Source organism: Spinacia oleracea, chromosome 3 (genome assembly GCF_020520425.1).
Source record: "Spinacia oleracea cultivar Varoflay chromosome 3, BTI_SOV_V1, whole genome shotgun sequence".
NCBI lineage: Eukaryota > Viridiplantae > Streptophyta > Magnoliopsida > Caryophyllales > Amaranthaceae > Spinacia > Spinacia oleracea.
Window position 1 is genome coordinate 69,377,801 of NC_079489.1, and position 27,214 is coordinate 69,405,014.

At 37.7% G+C, this 27,214-nt stretch overlaps 1 protein-coding gene and 2 long non-coding RNA genes across 4 annotated transcripts; 1 reads left to right on the top strand and 2 right to left on the bottom strand.

Annotated features, from left to right (window-relative positions):
- Positions 1 to 12,488: 12,488 nt before the first annotated feature.
- Positions 12,489 to 13,827, bottom strand: LOC130470380 (uncharacterized). The gene is made up of 3 exons (XR_008930595.1): positions 13,799 to 13,827; positions 12,767 to 12,947; positions 12,489 to 12,625 (listed from the first exon to the last, which is right to left on the bottom strand). It is a non-coding gene; the product is annotated as an uncharacterized lncRNA (long non-coding RNA).
- A 3-nt stretch (positions 13,828 to 13,830) lies between these two features.
- On the bottom strand, positions 13,831 to 16,441 carry LOC130470381 (uncharacterized). The gene is made up of 3 exons (XR_008930596.1): positions 16,294 to 16,441; positions 15,601 to 15,807; positions 13,831 to 13,944 (listed from the first exon to the last, which is right to left on the bottom strand). It is a non-coding gene; the product is annotated as an uncharacterized lncRNA (long non-coding RNA).
- Positions 16,442 to 24,653: 8,212 nt separating this feature from the next.
- Positions 24,654 to 26,111, top strand: LOC110802743 (uncharacterized). 2 transcript variants are annotated; one of them, XM_022008200.2, is made up of 2 exons: positions 24,654 to 25,202; positions 25,961 to 26,111. In XM_022008200.2, exons 1-2 carry the CDS (start codon positions 24,818 to 24,820, stop codon positions 25,972 to 25,974), a joined length of 399 nt encoding a protein of 132 aa, XP_021863892.1. In that variant the 5' UTR covers positions 24,654 to 24,817; the 3' UTR covers positions 25,975 to 26,111. The 2 variants fall into 2 exon arrangements, with proteins under 2 accessions (XP_021863892.1, XP_021863887.1); XM_022008195.2 differs by having other exon boundaries at positions 24,656 to 25,202; positions 25,665 to 26,111.
- Positions 26,112 to 27,214: the final 1,103 nt, after the last annotated feature.

Here is a 27,214-nt window from a genome sequence, read left to right on the forward strand (position 1 = left end):
GGAAGAGAAGAAGGACGGAAACGTTGCTTCTCCTTCAGGTATGTATGTTATACATTGTAATCTTGCTAATTCTACTTCTTGGGTATTAGATACTGGTTGTGGATCACACTTATGTTCCAATTCACAGGGACTAAGGAGAAGTAGAAGGCTTGATAAAGGCGAGATGGATCTACGCGTGGGAAATGGAGCACGGATTGCTGCATTAGCCGTAGGATCTTATTTTATTTCTTTGCCTAGTGGGTTTGTTTTGGAACTAGAAAACTGTTACTACGTTCCTATAGTATCACCAGAAACATTATTTCCGTTTCAAGTTTGGATTCTAAAGGTTTTAGTTTTCAATTTAAAGACAATATTTGTTCTTTTTCTTTGAATGGAATGTTTTATATATGGTTCAGCACAACAAGAAAACGGACTTTATGTGCTAGATACGAGCAAGCACATTTATAACATAAATACCAAAAAGGCTAAAACTGGTGATTCGGATCTCACATTTCTGTGGCATTGTCGATTAGGCCATATAAACATAAAGCGCATGGAATTACTTCAACGGAAAGGAATTCTAGAATCATTCGACTTAGAGAAGATTGATCAATGCGAATCTTGTTTACTTGGCAAAATGACAAAGCAACCTTTCTCAAAGGTGGGAGAAAGAGCAAGAGAACTACTAGGGCTAATACATACGGACGTATGTGGGCCTATGAGTATGAAAGCTAGAGGTGAGTTCAGCTATTTCATAACGTTTACGGACGACTTCAGTAGATATTGCTATATTTACTTAATGAAGCACAAGTCTGAATCGTTTGAGAAATTCAGAGAATTTCAAAATGAAGTAGAGAATCAACATGGCAAGAAAATCAAAGCTCTAAGATCGGATCGAGCAGGTGAATATCTTAGCCACGAGTTTGATGACCATCTAAAAGAATGCGATATTCTTTCTGAATTGACTGCTCCGGGGACACCTCAATGGAATAGAGTGTCGGAACGGAGAAATAGGACCTTACTCGATATGGTCAGGTCAATGATGGGTCAGGACGAACTTCCTTTACAGTTCTGGGGACATGCGTTGCAAACTACATCACTCACACTGAATCGTGCTCTGTCAAAAGCTGTTGAAAAGACTTCATACGAATTATGGAATGGGAAACTTCCAAAGTTGTCTTTTCTGAAGATTTGGGGTTACGAAGCATATGTCAAGCGATTAATTTCGGACAAGCTACAACCTAAATCTGAGAAATGTTTCTTCGTTGGGTATCCAAAAGAAACTATGGGGTATTATTTCTACAACAAGTCAGACAACAAGGTGTTCGTTGCTCGTGACGGTGTCTTTTTGGAAAGAAATCATATTTCCAAATTGACAAGTTGGAGAATAATAGACCTCGAAGAGATTCGAGACGAACAACGAACTCAGAACTCTTTAGAAGCAGTTCAGGTTGATGAACCTCCAAGGTCTTTAGAAGAGCCAGTGGGAGTAGTTCCTCAAAACGTTGTTGCCCCTCGGAGGTTAAATAGAACTATTTTTCAGCCGGATAGATGGACAGGCGTCCTCTTGACTGAAAACATAGACGTTCTCATATTGGATAGTGATGAACCTTTGACTTACAAGCAATCTATGACGAGCCCAAGCTCCATTAAATGGTTAGAGGCCATGCAATCTGAAATAGACTCCATGTCTGAAAATCAAGTCTGGGATTTGGTTGATTTGCCGGATGGGTTCACACCTATCGGATGCAAATGGGTCTTCAAATTGAAGAAAGACAAAGATGGAATTGTATACATATACAAGGCTAGATTGGTAGCAAAAGGTTACAGGCAAGTTCACGGCGTTGACTACGATGAAACCTTTTCTCCAGTTGCGATGCTTAAGTCTATTCGGATAATCCTTGCGATTGCCGCTTTTCATGACTATGAAATATGGCAAATGGATGTCAAAACTGCCTTCTTGAATGGTGTTCTTGAAGAGACTGTGTTCATGACACAGCCGGAGGGTTTTTTCGATCAAAAGAACCAAGGAAAGGTATGCAAGCTTAAGAAGTCCATCTACGGACTAAAGCAGGCATCAAGGAGTTGGAATAAACGATTTGATGAAGCAGTCAATAAGTTTGGCTTCATCAAGAATCAGGACGAATCTTGTGTATACAAGAAGGTCAGTGGGAGTAAAATTGCATTCCTTGTCTTGTATGTTGATGACATACTACTTATTGGAAACGACATTCCTATGTTGAAGTCTGTAAAGACTTGGCTCGGGAAGTGTTTCTCAATGAAGGACTTAGGAGAGGCACAGTACATATTGGGCATCAAGATCTATAGGGATAGATCTAAGAGGATGATTGGACTAGGTCAAAGCACTTACATTGACAAAGTGCTAGCTAGGTTCAATATGATGGAAGCCAAGAGAGGCCATATACCCATGTCACCTGGCATATATCTAAGCAAGAATCAGTGTCCCAAAACATCTGATGTTGGATCTATCATGTATGCTATGATTTGTACAAGGCCGGATGTTTCGTTCGCACTCAGTGCAACGAGCAGGTACCAGTCAGAACCAGGTGAGGCGCATTGGACTGCTGCCAAGAACATCCTAAAGTACCTGAAAAGGACTAAGGATCAGTTTCTGGTTTATGGTGGTACAGATGAGTTGATTGTTAAGGGCTATACGGACGCAAGCTTTCAAACCGACATAGATGATTTCAGATCACAGTCTGGGTTTGTGTTCTGCCTCAACGGCGGAGCAGTAAGCTGGAAAAGTGCTAAGCAAAGCACTATTGCGGATTCTACAACTGAAGCCGAGTACATTGCTGCCTTAGAAGCAGCAAAGGAAGCTGTTTGGATTCGGAAGTTCATCAAAGAACTTGGTGTTGTCCCCTCCATTAAAGGACCAGTGGCTTTGTATTGCGACAATAGCGGAGCCATTGCCAGGCAAAGGAGCCTAGGAGCCACCACAAGTCCAAGCACGTACTGTGGCGATTTCATATACTTCGAGAGATCGTTGAAAGAAAGGAAATTGAGATTTACATGGTTGGAACTGACGACAACGTCGCGGATCCATTGACTAAACCGTTGCCACAAGTGAAACACAACGCACATGTAGCAACCATGGGAATCAAGCATGTTGGAGAATGGCTTTGATTTTCTAAGTATTGTTTTAGAACATCTGTTAGATCTATGTTTAAAACAATTGGTTTAACCATTTCATATTTATGAAATTTATTTATTTCATATTCATTTAATTGTGGTTTAGAATTAAATGATAAGTCCATGTGATTCAAATCATTCAAATGGGATGTCAAGATGGATTCTTCGACAAAGAAACACCCATAAGTGAACTTGAATATTGAAGTCACAAAGGATCCCTAATCCAGGTCATTGAAAGGTGGACGACCAATGACTAATGAAGATTAGATTGCAAGTAGATTACTTAGTTCTGTTTCTTGAACTAGAGTGACTGGATGTCAGAATCTTTTGCATAGATACTTATTGGATCTTGTATCGGATTGACCATGAGAACACTTTAAGAGATTAAAGTCATGTCATAGGTAGTTCTCATTAATGGTGATTAGAAACTGTTCCTCAGAACATGAGCGATTATGTCTGCTCGTTTGAGAATTAGTTCGCTTTGATACTAGCTAAATGTCGCACCGTAAAAGGAGGCTATAAAAGAATTTATTGGGCGTACTATGAATCAAAGTGAGTGTTCATAGATTGCAAGAATGGATTGTCCTCCTATCTTTGATAGGATATGGTGTTGTTGTGTAACAAGGCCTCTCAGAGAGTTAGATACTGTAAAATGCATGGCCGTGCTCAGAATGGTTAGGCTTAACCTTCTGCAAAAGTTTGACAGTTGAACTCTGTAATCCGAGAAACACTTCTGGACCTAATAAGGATGGCTTGGATCTTACCTTATGTTCAGTAAGTAACACTAAGTGACAAAGGAATGTGGATGCACACTTGTCTGAATGTCAAGTGGGAGATTGAAGGAAATATGTCCTTCACCCAAGGTGCATTAAGTCTAATACCAAGGTCCAGATTAATTGCGAACAATTAATTCAGTGAGATCAAGTGATCGGAACAGCTAGCTGGAGCAATGCTTCCGATCAGTGAGTTCTAATGGATATTGAACTCACAACTTACTCTTGACTGAACCTACAAGGTCACACCAATGACACGTAACAGATCACCGGATTAAATGAATCGGAAATTTATTTAATAGCTTTTCGGGATTTAAGTTGGAAACATATTATACGATACGACCTTGCATCGGAATCGTATATCGTATCGCGAATATTCGTAAGCTAGGCGACACGAATAAATCGTATCGTACGACGGTAATTCGTCGTATACGAAATGATAAATAAATATATCGGAAATATATTTAATCGCGAATACAAGGAGCGGCCCACGAGCCGAGTGCACGAAGCACTCGAGGCCCATGGGCGCGCGCATAGGCGAGCAAGCAAAGCGCGGAAGCAGCGAGGCCCAAGAGGCAAGGGTTGTGCGCGTGCGGGCCGAGACCACGACACAGCAAGCAAGCGCGGCCCACGGCTCCTTCGCTGTGTGTGTCCGTGTGACTTAGCGTGCAAGCTTGCTAGCCGGCCTTGCCTCTTGGCTTGGTCGGTTAGTATGGTTATGTAAATAACCTTACAACCTAATTTCCAACTTAACACAATCACAATTCAGATTACACACAACCCTAGGAGAAAACAGAGAACCCTAATTCTCTTTGTGCCTCCATAGTGTGTTCATCCCGAAAAGTAAAGTATCTTGATCAATTGTCTAAGCTACGATAATCAAGACGGATCTGAACGTGTCGGTGAACCAAGTAAAGGAAAGACAAGTGGAGTTCTTTGTTTGTGTTCGTAGACATATTATTGTGGAAAACACGCTTCGAATGTAAGTTTCCTTAATCTGTGCTTTATACATGTTTCCTGGCTTTGGGGATTGTTCCGCACATGTTATCATGTTTAACTGTATTCCCCTACAGAAAAAAGAAGCCAAACCGAGACTCATCCGTTGGGTGCTACTTCTTCAAGAATTCGACATTGAGATTAGAGATAAGAAAGGAGCCGGAAATGTAGTGGCCGACCACCTATCTAGGATAGAATTTGGGAGTGGGGGTCCGGATGATATTCCGATTGAGGATGCCTTGAGAGACGACACCTTATACATGGTTGGGAGTGCCCAACTCCCTTGGTTTGTCGACTTGGTGAACTATTTAGCTTGTGGGGCGATCCTCGAAGACCTCACAACTCAAGAACGCCGAAAGTTGAAGCATGACTCTAAGCGGTATGTTTGGGATGAGCCCACTTTGTTGAGACGATGCCCGGATGGCCTTCTAAGGAGATGTGTTCCGGATGAGGAGTTCCCTAGTGTCCTTCGTATGTGCCACTCCTCCCCTTATGGTGGGCATATGGGAGGTGATCGAACCGCTTCAAAAGTTCTTCAAAGCATGTTGTGGTGGCCTACCCTTTTTCGGGATGCTTGGGCATTTGTCAAGTCATGTGATCGTTGTCAACGAACGGGGAATATCTCCAAGAGACATGAAATGCCCCAAAGTCCTATCCTAGAGTTGGAGGTGTTCGATGTATGGGGAATCGACTTCATGGGTCCCTTCCCTTCTTCTTATGGCAACCTCTACATTCTTGTGGCGGTTGATTATGTTTCCAAGTGTGCGGAAGCCATTGCATCTCCCACTAATGATCACAAAGTGGTAGTCAACCTCTTCAAGAAAATCATCTTTCCGCGTTTTGGGGTTCCTAGGGCTTTGATTAGTGATGGGGGGTCCCATTTTTCCCACGGTAAGTTCAAGGCTCTCTTGCGGAAGCATGGTGTTCATCACAAAGTTGGTGTGGGCTATCATCCTCAAACTAGCGGCCAAGTGGAAGTCACCAATAGGGAGATCAAGTCTATTTTGGAGAAGTCGGTTGCCAAGAACCGCAAGGATTGGTCAATCAAACTTGATGACGCCTTATAGGCGTATAGAACAGCCTTCAAGACGCCAATTGGGATGACTCCCTACAAACTTGTCTATGGAAAGAATTTCCACTTGCCGGTGGAGCTTGAGCATAAGGCCATGTGGGCCATCAAAACTTTGAATTTCGAGGTCACTAGTGCGGGTGAGCGGCGCTTGCTCGATCTCCATGAGTTGGAGGAGCTCCGCATGAATTCCTATGACTCGGCGAGCATTTACAAAGCGCGTTCTAAACATTATCATGACGCTAAGATTGAGAAAAGAGAGTTCAAGGAGGGGTAGAAGGTCCTCCTTTTCAACTCCCGCTTGAAGTTGTTCCCGGGAAAACTCAAATCCCGGTGGAGCGGTCCGTTCGATGTTGTTCGGGTCTTCCCTCATGGTGCTATCGAGATTCGGAATGATGATTCATGGTCCTTCAAGGTGAATGGGCATCGGCTCAAACACTATTACTTGGGAGACTCCATTGGATCTTTTGCCACCTTGGACCTCAAGGACCCCCCATGAATTTGGGGGGATTCGTCAAGCTAATGACGTAAAACGAGCGCTTCTGGGAGGCACCCCGTGGGTTCTTTGCATGTTTTTGGTATGTTTCTTTGCGGTGGGTTCACACTTTCCACCTTTTGCCTTGTCCGTCTTTATTTTGGTGAGTTTGTTCGGGTTTTGACGGTTCTTTGCGGGACTTGCTCCCACGACAATTCCGGTAACATCCTTCTAACTCTATTGCATTCTTTAGGGGACGGGCATACATCTTGTTTGGGCATTTGGTTGGATGGGTAGTTGTGCCCCTCCTTTCTTGGTTTTAGGCCTTGAGGACATGTCCTAATTCTAGCTTGGGGGGAGTTTTGTTGTGTGGTTGTTGTGTGGTTGCCTATTTGTGATGCTCATTGCTATGAAATCATACCATTATGTGCTTGTTTCTTTGTTTTTAGTTTGATTTAGTTTGATTTTAGTTTGTTTTCTTTTTGTTTGTTTCATTTGCTTCTTTTTTGTTGTGTTTTCTTATTTTCTTCTTTGTTTTGATTTCCTTTTGTCAAGGCAAGTTTTTCTAGGTTTTCTTAGGCAATATTCTTGATTTCGGCAAATAAAATTGGAACTTGTAGACTAGAATGCTTTTATTCCCAATTGGTAGATGTTTACACGGTTTTTAATGTCTTGGGTCGAATCTAGGATTTGGTGTCAAGGAAGTTGGTTAGAACTTTGGGTAGCATGCGTGTTGAACCCTTGGCTTGTGGTCAGATGGTGTCGATCTCTCTAGTGACTTGAAACCGGAGAGAGTGGTATTTGCTCCCATGTGAGGTTCATGTTCAAAAATAGCCCAAACACATATTCATATATTGAGTGGCATGGATCCTTGGAATTGACTTTCTTACTTCCCGAATTTGACTATTTCCTTCCCGAGACCGCGACCGAATTACTTTAGGGGACGATAGAGGCATTTCTTTCGGTGACTATTTTTCTTTTTAGTTTAGGAATTTATTTTCTATTTTTCTCATATATATTTTTGTTTGCAATTTCCCCCTTGCTAGCCATTTGAGTCTTTCCCCTTCATTTCTTATAAGCACATTATAAGCCCAATAGCCTTTGTTTTGTTTTCACCCTTAGAAGTGATAGTGAAACTTTGTGTTATGATGCTTGTTGGTTTTGAATGAATATGCAAAGTTGAGGAATTATTGTTATTGGTATGAATGGCAAAGTTTGGGAATTGTATTGTATATAGTGAATAAATGATGAAAAAAGCAAAAATTGAGAAATAAAAGTTTTGAAAAAGCCAAAAATAGAGAAAAACAAGGCAATGAGAAAAGTTTCAATTGAAACACAAAAAAAGGAGAAAATCAAATCAAGAAAAGTGCAAAAAGAGTTGTAGTTTATAATAGTTGTTGAATAAGCTTGGGGGTGCCCCAAATAAGTGGTTTGAGTTTGTTTTTGGTTCGATATGCTTGAGTTGAGTTCATTGATTGCGCTTCACTTTAGGTATGACCACCAAATTACCAAATTTGTTCCACACCCTACCCCTAGCCTACGTTACACCCTAAAAGTCCTCTTGACCCTTTTGAGTTGAGTCATTGTCGGTGGAGGGAGGATTTGTTCAAGTTTATGGAACGGGATTGTCATGCTAAGATGTCGGGTAGCCTATCTTGTTTTCTTCAGCGCCTTCGCGGTGTCTCGAGACGCTACTCTCAAGGGTGGAAAAGATTTAGACATTTGACGTGGTATGCTCGGTTGAAGGGGAATTGACTAGTGTTCACCCTCAGTTCGCTTTGCTTGGCACTTGAATCTTTCACTCGATTTAGGACATTAGTTAGTGTGTACTCATTTATTTGATTGGTAATATTAGTGTTCTTTTATACTCGTTCCATAATAAAGGCCCTATCTTGGATTTTGTAGTTTGTTTTTGCTTTCTTTTCTTTTCCTTTCCTTTCCTTTCTTTCTTTTCTTCTTTCTTTTTTCTTTTTCTTGGTTTGCTTTTCAATTTTTAGGTCTTGCCTTGATTAGATTTGTTAGAATTTTTGTTTTTTTCGGTTTTTAGGATTAGGATTATTGCTCATTCTTCCCTAGTTTAGTTTGCTAGAGACTAGCAAACGCTTAGCTTGGGGGAGTTTGATGAGCGACATTTATGTCGCTCTTAGCCTAGGATTTTATGTTAGTTTTTATGCTTTTTTATAGTTTTTATAGATTTTTGTGTGAGATTTATAAGTTTTGTTCCATCTTGTGCTTTATAGGTGATCTTGATGAAAAATGATGGAAAACAAGTGAATTTGAGCCAAAACAGGGCTTGTGCGGTCGAGTGGAGTTTTGTGCGCCCGAACAGGTAGAGCAAATGGAGTTCAAGGAGATTCCAGTTTTGTGCGGTCGAATTCCCTCTGTCATTCGGTCACACAAAACGGATTTTTGAGGCAGAATGTCCCAAGATTGTAAAACGACCGCACAACCCTGGTAATTCGACAGCACATGTTTTGTGCGATCGAACGTGCTCTGTTGTTCAGTCGAACGGATTTGGTTTTTGGAGGCAGAATGTCCCTAACTTGGGATGCGACCGCACAATGTTCTCTACTCGACCGCACAAAAGTTGTGCGCCCAAACGGCTTTCCTTGTTCGACCAAATGAAGCTGCGAAGGAATTATGAGCCAAAGAAATCCCATTCGACCGAACAGGGTTCTTCGTTCGGTCGCACATGACAAAGGAAGTGTTCTTCGCTGCCTTCGCTCGCACAAGACCCAGTATTTGCTCGAATGATTCTTTTACGTTCGGTCGCACAAAAGGTCTGTGCGACCGAATGGTTGCGCGGGCTGCTCTTATTCGAATTTTGGCTTCTATTTGGGGAAACTTATAAATAGATTTTTCGATTTATTTTGTGCAGAGTAGAATTTTAGTTGATAATTGGAGATTCTAAAAGTAGATTTTCAGCAATTCTAGAGAGAGAAACTCTCCTCCATTCAAGCTTCAATTTGTAATCCTTCTTAACTCTTCTTCAATTTTGCAATTTAATTCTTAGTTTCTTAATTCTTGCTCTTGCTTTGTTGTTGATTATTCTTCAATTCCTTAATTTCTTGAATTCTTGATTTCATTGATTGAAGTTACTTTGATTCTTAATTCCTAGTTGATTGTGCAATTGAATTCTTAAATTCTCTTCTCTTACTCCTTCAATTTCATGCTTGCTAGCTTAGAATTAATGGATTGCTTAATTTCTAGAATGATTAGTGAGTAGAATTAGGTTAGGGAAAGGGGAGAATCTAGGGGCTTAATTAGGGGAAATTGATGATTGATTGTTGATTGATTCATGTGATTAAATATGATTTGATGATAGGACATCCATGCTAATTGATTGGTAGTTGCAAATGTTATTCGATTAGAATCACGTGGAACCATAGGTTAGGTTTGGCAAGAGATTGTGGGCCTATCTTGTGTGATCAAATGGCGGTGCCTATTATATGCTAGTTAGTTTAATCTATGATTAAGCGAAAGCTCTTCCGTGGATTAGACTCTTAGCGTTCCCTATCTGAGAGGTGGCGGGTTCGTCTTTAGATGCTATTTGCCTAATCGTCACTTTGTTGCATGATCATCATTGCTAGATAGTTGAATTCATTTCCCCCGATTTCCCTAGTCTATCCCCGACTCCCTAACATCTCCCTTTCTTGATTCAATTTAGCATAATTCGTAGTTTTTAGATTCTTAAAAGTGACAATTCAAAACCAAATTCTTGTTCGAACTAGATTGACTTTCAAACTCGATAACCACCGTTTCTTTGGGACGATCCCTCTGCTTACCGCTATCCGGTTAGTTGAGTGGTTTTATAAATATTGTTTCCATAGGTTGTTTTCTATCAACGACGGAAAATACACTTATCAAGTAATAACTTGAAAATTAAAGCAATCATGTAATTTAAACAAGTTATTGGCATTTTATTCGAATTTATTGTTCTGGCAGGTGTGAATAAAATGAATCCAAGATCCTAAAATCATCGAAGAATTAAGCACATTATGTATTTAGACTCAATTCTAAAATATTTTAGGTAAGCAAATCTTTTGCTAATAGTCTAAAAACTACTCTTGGTTGATAGGTACGTCTAAGAACTTATTAGGTAAACCTATCCCGTTTGCCACGACATAAAAGGACTCCTTACTTATATCGTTGAGTTTCACCAAAACTAACATGTACTCACAATTATTTGTGTACCTTACCCCTTTAGGATCAATAAGTAACACCTCGCTTAGGCGGAAAACTATTACTAAGATTGATGTAAAGGTTATGCAAGTGTTATTTTGGCATGGCACCTTTTAACTCAATTTTTAAAGTTTGGAACTTAAGGATCTTACTATGTTTGTTAGATTTTAAGTGAACTAAAATCCTTAATCATGCAACATAATCAAGCCACAATCTCATGCATAATTAAGACATATATAAAGCAATAAATAACTTAAAGCATGCATAAGATATAAGTGTGATCTAGTATGGCCCGACTTCATCCTGAAGTTCAACTTCAAATTCCATCTTGAAAATGGATTGGAAACTTCGTCTTGAATTTCACCATGGGAGGCGCCATTTTCTTCAAGTAGGATAAGCTATAATTTAAACTAACTACAACTATTTGATGTTACACAGACCATATTTAAAGCAATAAAATTTGGTACTTTAGACGAATATTACATTCAAATTAATGGTACGCATAGTACCATATTTTCTATCCTATTTGGGCCATACTACTCACTTTCATAACCTGCAAAACAGTACATTTACAATATACCATTCACCCATTCATTTATCAATGAATGGCCCACATAGCTGGTTAGTAGAACATATTATGCATTACTTAAATATTTGCATCAATTAATCAAGGGTTCCAATAATCTACCAATTATTCAATCCTTATTAATTCTAATCAAGTTGTTTTAACCTTAAAGGAATGTAGACCTAATCAAGAGTTTATGACGAAAACGCTCCCACTTAAACCAAGAAATTTACATGCTTTACTAATTTTAAACATAAAATTGTATTTCCTAGTCTAACCGGAAACATACAAATTTAATTAAAATTTAAAGCTCATATAAATTATTATTTGAATCCTTTAATTTATTTTCAGTTTATTAAATTAATTAATATAAATTTAATCAAGGTTTTAATTTTAGTAAAATAATTAGTATAAATAAAATTTATAATAATTAAATTATTCAAAATAAATTCCGAGAAAAAATTAAATTACGAATTTTAAATTTAATTAAAATCGTTTTTCCAACTGAAAATCAAAATTAAATTAAAACGAATCAATCGGGTCAAGACGAGGCGATGGGCTTGCGCCAATGCCCCGTCGAGTCCACGAGCACTAGTAGAAAAAACCCTTGTTGCAGCGGGCTTTTAGACCCCTGTTGTAGCGTACATCGTATGCTGCAACTGGGGGGCCTGCAACAAGTATTGACTTGTTGCAGCGTACAATGTACGCTGCGAAAAGTACTTTTTTGCAGCGTACATTTGCATGTACGCTGCAACAAGTGTGTAAAATTAGGCAAAAATCAAGACTTGTTGCAGCGTACAAAATGATGTACGCTGCAACAGACTGGTTTGTTGCAGCGGGCTTTTATTTGTACGCTGCAACAAACCAGTCTGTTGCAGCGTACAAATAAAAGCCCGCTGCAACAAACCAGTCTGTTGCAGCGTACAAATAAAAGCCCGCTGCAACAAACCAGTCTGTTGCAGCGTACATCATTTTGTACGCTGCAACAAGTCTTGATTTTTGCCTAATTTTACACACTTGTTGCAGCGAACAAGTATATGCCCCCTGCAACAAAGCTGTGCTTTTGGCGGGAAAATTTTAGTTTTATTTATCTATACCTAGGGTGTCTTACACCAAATATAGGAACCTGTCAACAACAATAAATAAAATATCGCAACCTGTAGATCAACAAATATAAAAAATAATAACTGGTGTTTTGTATACATATATATATATATCCCAAAACCAAAGTGCACGTACTACATTCAAATATATGTTCCAATTTCAATGTACGCATACATTTTAATGTAAACGATTGTTCTATAACAACTAAACCACCTCGATCAAGCGCGCTCAAGCCAATAGTAAATACTTGCGGGTAAAACACTTAGCCCGTTGCTCACGAACCACATCAATTTCCTCACTAGTATAGGCGCATTCCTCGGAGTGTAGACCTTTACAAAAACAGAAATTTCAACTAAGCATTAGATTAAATTCAAATTAAATATCACACTTTAACATTCAAGCAACTAATAACAATGTCCTAATAGCTATTACAAATAGTGCTTTGAAGTGGTATAGTTAAGAAGAAAAACCTTTATTTAGCAGTGCGTCATTTCAGAAACATAGATGATTTGTTCAACTCCGAAATAAAGCAGTACTTGAGCAGCATCACAAACAAGCTTCTCCTTGCCCCTCTTACAATCATCAAAACATCAGTTCTTCTCCAGGCACAGGAAAAGTGCTAGGCACAGAAACGAATGCTTGCCTTCCATGCTGCATAGAAGTTAATACATTTGGTGATCTACATACATGGAGCGAATATGTTATTCAAACAACCATTAAGAGGGTGATCCCTCTCTCCCTGTCACTTCTTAGGTATAAGGGATATTCATATATGTGGATCTCAACAGCTTCACAAAACATTTGACAGCAAACCTGTTTATAAGATTGAAATTTGGGTCCTATTTTCTGAACAAAATAAGTTACAGACTTACAGGTTGTTATAACTCTTTATAAATACTTAATTCTTGAATTGTCATGTTCCCACAACTCCACCCTAACTAGTGATAAATCCAAACTAATGAGCCACAGAAAACATATACAGATACCTATCACCTATACCCAAGCTAGTTAACATTGTTAAAAACTACTATAAAGTACACAATGTCTATCGAAGCTTCTAATCCTCGCAACGATCACTTGTCAACTAATGATGCAATGTTGGGAAATCAAAAGCTTTGTGGAAGAAGTGACTCAAATAAAGCAAATAGAAGTGGTTCGAGTAAGAATTGGATGATGAGTTGGACCAAATCTACATGTGTGTGTGTGTGTGTGGGAGTGGGGGGGGTGGGGTGGGCGGGGAGGGGGGGGGTGAGACCCTGATGGCATTATGACTGGGGTGTAGTTTTCTGGGTCAGTTTTCCCTGCCCAGCAAGAGCATACAAGTTTAGTTTACTGATACAAAACCCTTTCTTCAAACAAAATAAACATACAATGGAATACCTTTACGAAAAGTGCTTGCCTACCATACCTCTATAAAACAATTGCCTAGCTCCTAGTATTTAAAAGTGAATCCAAAAGCACAAAATAACCAAGGCCTGAAGTAAACTCAACCAAGTCCAAACCTTTCAGTAGTATCCAATTTGGATCTTAAATGAGCTATTTCAGCCTCAGCAACAGAGAGACGCCGTTGGCAAGCCGCCTCAGCTTCATTAGCAGCTTTTATCCTCAGCTTCAACTAGTTTAGTGATTTGATTCTAGAAGAGGTAGACTGTGGACAGATACAAGAAGATAGAATAGATCACATAGTAAGTAGAGGCACGGGAAGATATGTCAGACTACATTTACACAAACAAAGAGTTGGAGAAGTGAATTTATCACAACAGAACTAGAGTACAGAGGAATATCAAATCAACAGTTGTCTGATTTTTTTTAACTTTAACAGGAAAAAAAACAGTGGAACGGTTTTATCCATGAAATTCCTTTTAACATAAAAGTTTGTGGCATGAGCCTTAGATGTGCGTAAATAGATTGAAATTAGTATGTCCACCCTCCTCTCATCTCAAACAAAACCCATAAAGGCAAGAGTCCGCAAGACAAATTCTGGGCTTGGCTTGTAACTGAGTCCCTGGCCATCACTCTGGTTCTTCTCTAACTTACACTGAACACCAATTATACTTTTTCCAAAAAAGACTTGCTCAATCATCTGCATCTCTTACATAGTCAAGCGCATTTTTCAATCTCAAAACTGGACTCATTTCAGCTTTTAGTTACAGGGGATGAGGGTCTAAAACTCAAGTCTCTCAAAGGAAAAAACCCGTCAATTTATCAGAGAATATAGGAGACAGCAGCACAAGTATCTAAACCAAAAAGAAAGTGATTGCTAGATACCAGGAAACGTTGTATTCATCTGGGTCTCTACGGTACGCACAATACCAAGCTGCTCAACGTAGTTTCCTAGGACTATCAATGCTCTAGTGGAAGCAATTATAATTTTATAATTCCGGTCACCAATACACCATTGTAACATACTACTAGAAAGACCTATCCTAGAGGTAGCTTCTCGACATATATTGCATAAGTACTACATAGGAGAGTTGGAAGTGTGGAACCACTGATCAGAGAGTGATTTGAACCCCTCTCGAACATGAAACTGCAGTTCATCTAATACAGTATATAAATAATCAATATCCAGTTTGCAGTGAATCAGTGATCACTACAAGACCTTGAAAAACTGAAAATAATAATACTAGCCAGACTATGGGACTAGTATTATGAAAGCTGAAACTTTGGAAAGGCATAAATACGACAATACCTCAAACGCTAAATCAAAGTGCAGCTAGCTGAAAGGTGGTTCAGATGTTTATGCTAAGACATGTGTTTGGGACGGATAAAAATTAGGAATTGAAAAGACTTTTCGCTCAATCAACAACCCTCGATGTTGTCATTTACGCTTAAGTTAGGAATGCATATTCACTCAAAGTTAAGAATAAAAGTTGCGTTGGATTGCTTGGCCACTATTTTCAAGCTTCGGTCTACCCCTTAACAACAATATGCTAACATCCACATCTATAACCCACTGCACGAAATCATTTGTATTCATATAATTACTTGAAAGTGGAATAGAACTATTAGATGACCATTAAGAATTCTGCAAGGAATAAAAAATGACAGATAATAGTAAGCCTGGCCTAGCTGAAACATATCAATTTTTGTTTTAACGTATCAAAGTATGGCTGATTTCAAAATATAAACTTGATCAATTGAATTCCCCCGAAGTAAAGCAGAATCCTAACATTTACCCTTATCCTTATATCAGTCAGTCCATGAACAATAACATATACTAGTATTAAAGAACACTTCAATGTGCAGGACCAAGAAGAAAATAAATGCAAACTAAAGATAACAAAGTTTTATCAAAAACTACCTTAAATTTGGCAGGTTCAACTAGTTGAAAAACAACAGTATCTCCTTCCAATTTCAGAACTATGGCAAACCTTTTCCACCCACCACTGAGTCCACGATATTGAGGCAGATAATTGGCTTCGTATTGTTCTCCAGTATCTGTCTCGAGTATTATAACAGTACGGTTTTTTACTGGTATATGCGCCCTTCAAAAGGGTGGAGGAAGTCTCTGTGACTCCACCAAATGAACCAAGTAAGAAAACACCTCAAAATAAGCATATTAATTTCATCAGAATAATATATAGTTTGTCACATTTGGCTAATGAAAAGGCCTAAAACATGAAACATGAAATTACTTAAATTGGATTGCTTTAGATTCAAAAAAGGACTGACATTCAAGAATGGAGGGAGTAGTTTTTCACATTTGCCTAATGAAAGAGCCTAAAACATGATTTGAGGTACTAACCAAGATGAAACCACCAGAAACATTCGATTTTACATCACTTTTACGGTAGTCGGATGTTCAACATTTATCTTTGAGTGAATTTTTCTAGCATGAACAGAATTATATTTCCTTAATCAGGGATTATTACAATATTTTTCTCATCAAGAAAATCAAATTAATTGATATATCTCTGTTTAAATTACATACGAAGATCAAGATTCAAGAATTTGCAAAATTTCATCATTTAAAACAAAAGAAATCATAACCCACCCGAGATAAACGTATGTATTTTCTCCTAATCTTGTCAGCCAACAATTTCTTTGGCTTTCTCTGCAAAAATGAAAAATGAACAAACCCTAATTTTGAAAACGAAAATAAAAAGGGACAGGGGAGAAAGTTACTTGCCGCAGCGAGGATTGAAGGAGAACAGGGTTCGCGAACCGGCCGAGCAAAGAAGCTTAGTTTTCCGAGCAGGGAATCACTTCGCCGGTTGTTTTTTCGAGCAGGGAATACCTTTTGCGGGGGTTTTTCGAGCAGGGAACCACCGGTGAGAGGTGAGGAAATTAAATAGACTCTTGCTAGAGTACCACCGGCGACGGGCGAGACCACGCGGCGACGACCACTGGTGAGAACCACCGGCGAGACGCAGGGTAAGCCGAGAGAAGAAGAAGGGAGTAATGAGAGTGGGATATTCGCTGCGAAATTGGTCATGAGGTTTGAGGTAGAAATGTTTGGTCTGAGTTAAAGTTGCAGCGAAAAAAATTACAAATATGTTATTGCAGGGGGCTTTTACCATGTACGCTGCAAAATAAAAGGTCTATTGCAGGGGGCTTTTACTATGTACGCTGCAAAAATCTCTTTTGCAGGGGGCAATTAATTTGTACGCTGCAACAACCATTTAAAGGGTTTGACCCGCGTTGACCGACTGGTTGTTGAAGCGTATTAATACTTGTACGCTGCAACAAGGGGGTTGCAACAGGGGTTTTTTCTACTAGTGGAGGCAGCATCGCCCCACTCGACTGATCGCACAGCAAGGCACGAGCAGCCACACGTAGACGCAGCAAGCCGAGCCACGCCTACGCGCAGCAGCAGCTCGCTGCTTGTGGCGAGGCAGCGCTCGCTGGGCGAGGCATCCTTGCTGCCCACGTTGCGGACTGCTTGCTTGGTGCCTTGCCTCTCGCCCCATCCGCCCATGCACGTCGCATCACTCGACGCAAGGCAGGGCTACTGCCTTGTGCTCTCGTGCCACACGCTTGCTCGGTGCACACGTACCGCATGGGCGATGAGCTCCCTTGCTCGTCGTCGCATGCCCGCACTATACAACACTCCTTAAGGGTAACACTTAGCGTCCATTGCTTTGTGCGTGCAAGTTTCGTGAGCGGTTTTTATAAAAATAAAAACTTTGTAATTTAAATTTATAGACGGATTAATAAGTCATATTAATTTCATAAATTTAGGGCGAAAAATCGAAAATTTATTATTCAAATTAATTTCCGATCAAGTTTATTTTCATGGATTCAAATCTAGGTCATAAAAATTTAAAATTTTCCAAATTTAACAAATTTCATGGTGGTTTTTAATCATGGATTCCTAATTAAATTGTCAATTAATTATGAAAATCAAATCAAATTCTAAACTATTCGAATTTCAACAAATTAATTACAATTACAAATTAGGTTGTATAATTAACAAGCTTAGGCATTAAAATTGTTAAACATATACAATAGGTCGATCATAGATTCAAGATTTACAAACAAGAATCGCAAATATTTAATTTAACATCTTAAAAATTACAAATTCTGCGTTCAAAAAACTAAAACTTCCGAAGAGTCATAGTTAGGCTTCGAATTTGAGAATTCTGGGTTCGGCATCAAATCTTTGATTTTAGTCAAAATTTTAAAACGCCGTTTACATGCGAAATTCACTATAAATTATACGATTCCAACCATTATTGACTAAACTGCCGAAAATCCTTCGAACATATAATTAAATAATCGCACGAATTTGCAATTAATTACAAAAAACGAAATTAATCGCCCCTTTAATTCATTTATAAAATTTAACCATGTTAACTATTTATGGAATTAATTAGAGGCTCGTGATACCATTGTTAGGTTATGATACATACTAGTCTTATATGCACGCGATGCGTGCGAAATATTATAAAAACTTAAAATTGTGTAATTACAACTAATCATAACGAATATTAGGCACTAAAATACCATTCACAAATTTCATATTTAAAACAGTGAGGTCGTATAATACGTCAAACTTGCAATCTAAATAGTGAAACAGTGTAATACCCATGTCCTTAGTCCTTACATGACAAAAAATCAAAATCTTAGTACCAAAGTAAAATAATTAAAAACAAAAAAGTGGTGTGTTTCACTTTTTTCTCCTCGCAATGTACTCCTCCGCCCATCCATGTGCAACACATAACTAACGTTATAAGAATGTCCTCGATTAAAATCTCCAATCGATGAATGTAGCACCCATGAAATTTTTTTACTTTCCGAAGGTTGAGAATACTTTTTCCATGACCCGATTGCTTCAATTAGACTGCATAAATTTAAAAAATATATTTTAATGTTAAATATAATGAGCTAATCAACTAAGAAGATTATGTAGTTAGAGTAAATTAAAACCCGTTGAAATAATGATTTTATTTCAATAGTTAAGTAATCTAACAGTTGTTGTGCAATGTCATATAGTATTGCTGCTTTCAAACTATCACTTTTGTCAAATATGAAAAGTCGAAACAATAACCTATAAAATGAAGCAATAACAAATGATTAATTTAGATATTTTATAAAAGTAAATGATGGATAATTAAAAAATTTAAAATGAAACAAAGTCACAAAATAATACGGAGTAAGTTAAGAATATCATGTTAAGGTTTATTTTTGTGGCTATTTTTCAAACAAACCGCAATATGTTTTATATGGCATCAGTATTTTGCTTTAAAAAAAAAAAACTTAGTCCCAAATTTTGCTTTACGTGATTTGTTATGTTATTTTTTTTTCTTTTATGGGTTTTTTCTTTGTTTATTATTATGGTATCTCTTGTCACCTTCACCTTTGTGGGAACTAATAGTATAGATAATGATATTGATCCCTTGTTTGGGAAGGAGCTTCTTTTTAAATTTTTAGAGAACTTTGACAAATTTAATGAATTTTGACTAAACTACCCTTACAATTTTAAGAAGTTCACCGGACATTCTTATTTGGGATACTGTATCTTTTACAGGTAGAATGATAAATCTAGTTGCTAGTTTCACTAAAAGACGGAGACTCCAAGAATCATACCTATCTTACCTCTTTAGTTGCTCCTCCTACCCCCTCCTCTCTCTCAACTCTTTTGCTAACTCACCCCCTCGAGTATCTCCTCTTTGTTGGCACAACCACCAACAACAAAACCGGCACAACCACCATCAACAAAACCGGCACAACCACCTACAAATAAATTCAATCAAATTTCTACAGATTTTGGAGATTCAAGTTTTAACAGTTGCGAAAATAATGGAGGATAAGGTATGAAATCGGAACCCCAGATCGAAAGCCAAGATATAGAAGTTTTGAGAGATAAAAGGTTTAAGAAGATGAAGAAAATGGCGGAGATGGTATCCTCGGCATGGCGATGGAGATTGTTCTAAGATTTACAGTGAGTTCTTCTGTATTAGTTTGTCTAGTTCGTTAATTGTTTGGGGAAAATGATTGGGTTTTACATCTCTTTGATTTTAGGCTTTTTGTAATTGGATTAAGTGTGAAATTTTGGAGGCTTTTTAATCTCTTTGATTTTAGGCGTTTTGTAAGTAAATTAATTTGTGAAATTATGGAGGCCTTTAAATCTCTTTGATTTTAGGCGTTTTGTAAGGAAATTAATTTGTGAAATTATGGAGGCCTTTACTGCTCTTTGATTCTATGCGTTTGTTAAGGCCTTTCTTGTTCTTTTATTTTAGGCGTTCTGACTGAATTTATTGTGTTATTTGGAGAAAATGAGAGATTTATGGGCTTGTAAATTTGACAGATTATTTTGTGCGTGAATTGCTGGGTTTTTAAAGCTGTGACAGATTTTGTTTGACTTCTCTATAATATTTATGCGTAATATATGTGGGTTTCCTAATATAGGCTGTGATTTCCTTTGCTTTGAAACGATGGAGTAATTAATCAGCTTTATGATTTATTAGTGGAAATCAGTAAATAATCAAATTTTGAGTGGAATAAAACTGTAAAAGTGTGGAGGGTAGTTTAGTCTTTTAGACAGGGGGCACCAAAAGTGTTTTTACTTAAACTCCCTCAGCTCTTCCTTTATAAAATAGAGATAAAGCATGTATATTTCATGCGGAAAAACCATAAAGCCGGGAATCCAAATTAATTGCCACATAACAATTAGCATAATTTAGGATGCATACATTTGTAGCGTGCCCTCCCTAGCAGCTCCCGAACCGAACAAGAACAAGTTTAGGACTCCAAGTGTAGTCCCTCCGTAGATAGTCCACAGCACGTTCGGATCCGCCTTAGATTTAATTAACTAGAATTCAACCTAAGGTTTTAAGTTATTCGAATATAATTTGTGGCAAATTATTAACTTTAGTTTTAACCTTAAAACTATACGAATACTTGAATTGGGTGCTTATAAATTGTGAATGCGATCACCTATTTATAGGGTTGGATTATTGGAACTAGAAGCATACCAGGTTTCAATTAATCTAATCCTATTAGAATTAGACATTAATTAAAACTATTAAGTTAATGTTTAATTTAACAACTAACTCTCGTAGCTTTAGGAAATTAATCTTTAATCTAATCCTAATTGCTTAAGGATTCGATGCATGCACAAACTCAACGCACACACGCACGCACAACCCACGAGGGGCGCTGGGCGCACGCACGCGGGGAGAAGGCTCGGCCCAGCAGCGCTGCAGCCCACGAGTGGGCGTGCCAGCCTGCTAGCCTCGCTTGGGCCTGGCCTTGCGCTTTGCTTGGCTGGGCCTTGCGATGCTGGGGGGCTGCCTTGCGCGCATGGGCTTGCTAGGCGCAGGCCTGGCTTCGTGCTGGGCCTTGCGTCTAGCAAGCTCGTCCGATGTTTATTTCGTACGACGCGCTTCCGATTAATTTTCCGATTCCGGAATTCATTTCCGATTCGAACAATAGTTAATATTTTCGATTCCGGAATTAATTTCCGTTTCGAACAAATATATAATATTTCCGATTCCGGAAATATTTTCCGATTCCAATAATATTTCCGATTCCAATAATATTTCCGATTCCGACAATATTTCCGTTTCTTGCAATATTTTCGATTTCGGCAAAATTTCCATTTCCGATAATATTTTCCGATACGTACCATGTTTCTGTTTCCGGCAACATCTACGACTTGGATAATATTTATATTTCCGATACGATCCATATTTCCGTTTCCGGCAATATCATCGTTTCCGGAGTATTCATAATTTGCCTTTGACGATTTCAGCTCCCACTGGAACCGAGATCCGTCGATTCCGAATATCCATAAATGGAGTATTAAATTCACTTAAATACTTGATCCGTTCACGTACTATTTGTATGACCCTACGGGTTCAGTCAAGAGTAAGTTGTGGATTTATTAATTCCACTTGAACTGAAGCGGCCTCTAGCTAGGCATACAGTTAACTTGATCTCACTGAATTATTAACTTGTATAATTAATTAATACTGAACCGCATTTATTAGACTTAGCATTGAATGCATACTTGGACCAAGGGCATTATTTCCTTCACCGGTAACCTTGAAGTTGGCATTTTGTATATTTGTACTTGTATTTGTTAAACTGGGTTTGTATTGCATGACCCTGTTTGCTTGTTTGTAGGTCGTTGATCGAGGATGATTCTGACGATAACCCCCATGCTGATAGAGTATGTTAGTCGCTTTGTTGATGATGATGATGGGAGGTCGATAGAGACACCAGTCCCTTTGGCGACTCCAAAAATTCGCTTCGAGAAACGCGCAAAAGTCGTACGAAAAGCGTGTCAAAAAGTTGAATCGAAAAAGTGTCGCATGTATTAAAAAGATACAGAGAGAGGGGTTCTCCCTTCTCTCTAAAAACCTAACCCCTAAAATATGAAAAATCACAAGACTCCTTCATCTAGATCTAAATCAAGCAAATTTGTTGTCAATTTCATGGGTAATCAACTTCTTCTACGTGATCTTTATCATGAATCTATTTTGTTCGGTATTTGACATCTCCGGTGTCTCACCCGCCCCTCTTTTTTGACCGGTATTCCCTTCATCGGTGGTACGAATCTCTTGTCGCCGTGAAGTGTATATCTATAACCCACGACGTGTCGGTGGTCCGTCGTTGTTGTAGCCGCCGTACTTGTCTTCTATGACCACTGCATGTGTCCGTTTCTTGGTGTTTTGGGCTTCGCTTGGTTGATGGTTCGGTGTCGATTTCCTTTGCCGACACCGACTGTGGGTACATGTAGGACTATCTACTTTCAGAAGTTTAGTTTGCTGCTGCTGCTGCTGTGGAGTCCTTGATGTATTTTGTTGGTCGGTGAACTGTTGTCGGTGGCGATATGCCGACACCACCTTAGGATAGCTTCTATGTGAAGCTTTTGTTATTTCATTTATTTTCTTTTTTAGTTTATTTTCTTTTTAGTTTATTTTTTTTTGTTTTTTACTTTATCTATTGGTCTATCCCTAAGATAGGGGGACCATATATCATGTGTACTTTCCTTTACAAAAAAAATGTGTTAAAAAAATATATCGATAAACGTGCATTGAAGAACGTGTTAAAATATTATCCCAAAAATTATTGCTCAAAAAATGTGCGAAAATATGCTTCGAAAAATATGTTAAGATGATTAATCAAGAATCGTGTCGATGGATATAAAAAATAAGCTTAAGTTCCTTTTTAAAAAAAAAATCAGCTTAAAAGATGTAAAGTACTAAGTAACAAAAAAAACAAAATTGCCATGTGGACCGAAAGTACAACTCATCGGTCATCACTTATTTAAAATTGATGGAGTATAAAGGTTGATTTATTCAGGTATAATCAAAAGGTAGATTTTTTATTTTTATTTTTATGAATGGTCCAAAGGTTGACTTATTACCATCAATTTTTCCTAAAAAACATGAATATATATTTCTATGCGATTTTTTCTATAAGACCGCATGATTTTATTAGAATTATAAATGTCCACATAAAATCTTAAACACGCGTTGCGTGCATAAACAATACTGTAACAAAGAAAATTAGAAATATGAAGTATAACATTTGATATAATTACTATTTATTGACATGATAATAAATATTTCGTGCATTAGCAGTTTAGCACGGGCATAAAACTAGTATAAACTTAAATGAACTAATTACAAAATAGAGTCTATGTCCAGACGAGGAAGTCTAAGTCTATAATAACTTGTATCTATACCAACACAAAATCGGCAACAAAACTTAAATTAAGTTACTTATATCCATACGGACGAGCAATTCCGGGTTAATCTCAGTGATTGGAAAAAATTTCCAATCAAATGGCATTTTCGTAAATATTTTGCCCGAAAACTGTATTTGGTATAATGTTAAGTGTTGACTGTATATTTGTAGTTATTGACTGCATATTACTCGGTGTTGAATGTATACCACTTGTCGTTGACTGTATATTTTATGATTGCTGATGAATTACTAAAATACAATATTGTTTATTGGTAAGTGATTTATAGTTGTAGATTTTTTATTAGTAGAAGCTTATTGTATATTGTGAGCTGTTGACTGTATATTATATAGTTGTTGATGTGTTATGAAAATACAATAATGACCTACATGTGGTCCAATTTGATGACATGTCACTGTACTTTAACCTACATTTAATGGCATTTTCATAATAAAATCATCAATTATTTACGAAAATGGCATTTGATTAGGAAATTTTTCCAATCAATGAAATTACAAAAGGTCTTGCGCGTACAAGGTGTATAATAAATTTATTATACATCAAGATAACTTTTATCATTTTTTTATAACTTTAACCTAGTTTTGATTAACTTTAATATTAGTAAAAAAAGTTGATAGATAAATATTTTAAAGGGTTAAATGATTAATTTTATACATTATTATTGATTTTGAAGAAATAAGTTTTACTAAAATGAAAAAAATTATCACTAAAAAAATAGATAACTTTTACCTATATAAGCTTAACTTTTACTCCGGTGTACAATAAATATTGTACACCCTTTGTAAATAAGAATTTGTCATGAAATTAACTCGGAAAGGCTCCATACGGACCATATAGACACTAGTCACCTGAAATCAAAAGGTCTTGAGCGCACAAGGTGTACAATAAATTTATTGTACACCAAGATAACTTTTACTCAATTTTCTGTAACTTTAACCTAGTTTTGATTAACTTTTATATTAGTAAAAAGAAAGTTGATAAGATAAACATTTTAAAGGGTTAAATGATTAATTTTATACATTATTAGTGATTTTGAAAAAATAAGTTTTATTAAAATTAAAAAAAATTCACTAAAAATTAGATAACTTTTACATAGATAAGCTTAACTTTTAAGCATTTTAAGTTAACTTTTACTCCGGTGTACAATATTTATTGTACAACCCTTGTAAATAAGAGTTTGTGACCTGAAATTTAGTATTCCTCATGTCCGGACAGAGTTCCATTGCGCACAAATCAATCAAAATTCTTATCTCTTTTCTTTTGCCGCCATCAATGTGAAACCCAGTAATAATTCCTCAATCCAAAACATTCAAAACAATTAACAAAAACCCAAATCAAACTCATCCAAACGTTGTGAAAAATGTCGACAAACGATGAAGATCCACAAACTAGGGTTTTACACGACCTATGTTCCATGATATTTAACATTCTCCGCTGTCCACCTACGATCACTCTCCCTTCTCCGGCGACATTCTCGCCGGAAAATGCATCATCTTCCTCAATTCGCCGCAACACGGCGCAATACTACCCGGAACAGATATCTCCGACGGCGTTTGCGTGCTTGTTCTTGGGGATTTCGCTGATTTTGATGATACTTGGATCAGTGGCTTTTCTGATAGGGTTTATATTGATGCCGTGGATAATTGGACTGGTTTTGGTCTTCTACTTTGCTGGAATTCTCTCCAATTTGTCATATTTTGGACGATCTTGTCTCTCCTGGGCTTTTTTCCCCCAAGATGTTCATGGTTAGGTTTCTTCTTTTCTTCTATTTTAGGGTTCTTTTAGCGCCTTATTTGGTTTATTGTTGATATTTTAATACTGATTTAGTGATTGTGATAGTATGATATTTGACTGATTAGCTAATTGTTTGTAGTCATTAGATAAATCACATTTCTGTGTTCTATCCATTATGTTTGCATTTGCTAAGCTATTGTGTACTTTGTGAGGATGGACATTTGGAACTTATCGTTTTAGAAAAAGGAGTCGATTTCAAGCAGTGTTTGATGGATTATGTAATAATCAGTAGTTGATTCGATTCGTTGGTCTGAGGTTATTAACTTCAATTTCATTGCAGCCCATGATTGAGCTTATCAATTTCAGTTAGTTCCTTTTATGAGCTCACTTGGCGTTTTGGCGTTGCTATATAAACTTAAGTTTGGATAACCAAAGTGCATATGTTAATTGTATTTTGGTTGCGTTCTTTTCAGCTTGGAAATGTTTATGAGGATCACATGGTTTGTCAAATGTAGAGGGACCGGGTTGCTGAAAATACAGTGCTGTTTGTCCATGTATTGGTGTTGTAAGATTGTTTTTCTTCTTACTGAATGCCAATTGTCTGGCTTCGGATTCTCACATTCTTGCTAACTATACATATGCGGTAGCTACTCGCCTGCTCATTCAGTTATTTAGTACGTCTAAAGCAGCTTGCAAACCTAATTCTACTGTAATGTGCAATGGTGGCAGTAACTTCTTGGCTATGTTTAAACATTCTCATTCCTTTCAGCTCGGAAATGCTAAGGAGGATGACATGGCTTGTCAAATGTAGAGAGAAATTTCTGGTTGCTGAATTCCGATTGCTGTATCTTGTCCACATATTAGTGTTGTAAGATTGTTCCCCTTCTACGAATGCTAATATATTGGTTTCTGCATTCTCATATTATTGTTGAAAATATATCAATGGCTCTTTCAGTTACTAAGTATGCCAAAAGCAACTGTGCAATCCAAAATTTATTATTCCGTAATGCTGGAAGAACCTTGCAACTGCAAGGATACATGATATACATCTTATGAGTTCTCATCCACTTCAAGGTCATTTCTGCTCCATGTACCTAAACGCATTTAGAATGAAGCATAGTCTGTTATAACTTCCCTACTTGTGTCATTATATGGCACCATTTTCCATATCGGAATGTCCCTAAATGCATATCCAATGGTTCCCACCACTTCAGTCTCTCATCAAGTCATCAGCCATACCCCACTGCTTTTCTCTGTCATCAATTTCTCCTAACCACATACTCTGTATTAGAAACATTGCCTCACTTAAATGGTGCATACAAAAAGCGCCGGAGTGGGTACTCATTTGCTTCTCTGTTGCATATTTTTAGGAATGTGGACTTGTGGACTGTGGAGTAAGTTCTGTACTGAACTGAGATGAGAGTGTGTTCTACTGTTTGTTTCCATCAGTTGAACATCATTACTGCTGATTTAAGGTCAAAACTATTACTTGTAATTGCTAATCCAGACCTGGAAGTTCTTCGTATTCTGTGTGTACACTGTATAGAGTAGGTTTTCAACTCTCAGAGTACTGAGATGTGCCTCTTAGTATTAACCAGGATCCCATCCTCTTGTTTCTTAAGTTTTTTATGTATGCTTCTGATCCTTTTAATTTATGTCTGCCTGAGGGTTTGCTTGCTTAAGTTGGCGAATCTCTTTGAGATTTGAGAACCATAAGATGAAACTTGTACCTTCTACTTTAAGCTTCTCTAGGAAACCTACTAGTTCCACAGAGTACACCATTTCTCGGCAACCATTCCCAGAAAATCAATGACTTAGCCTTAAGGAATCCTAAAACTACAGCTTAGACACATTTTCAGTTGCAAAGAGAGCAACATAGTTTCCCATTAATAGCACAGATGTTTAAATAATACTCCTCCGTGTTAAGAAACTCTGTTGACCAGACAGTGGAGAGTTCATGAAAATAGAGAGATATTAACACTTTTGTAAAGTACTGTTTTCCGTTTCTTTCTTTTTATCGGAG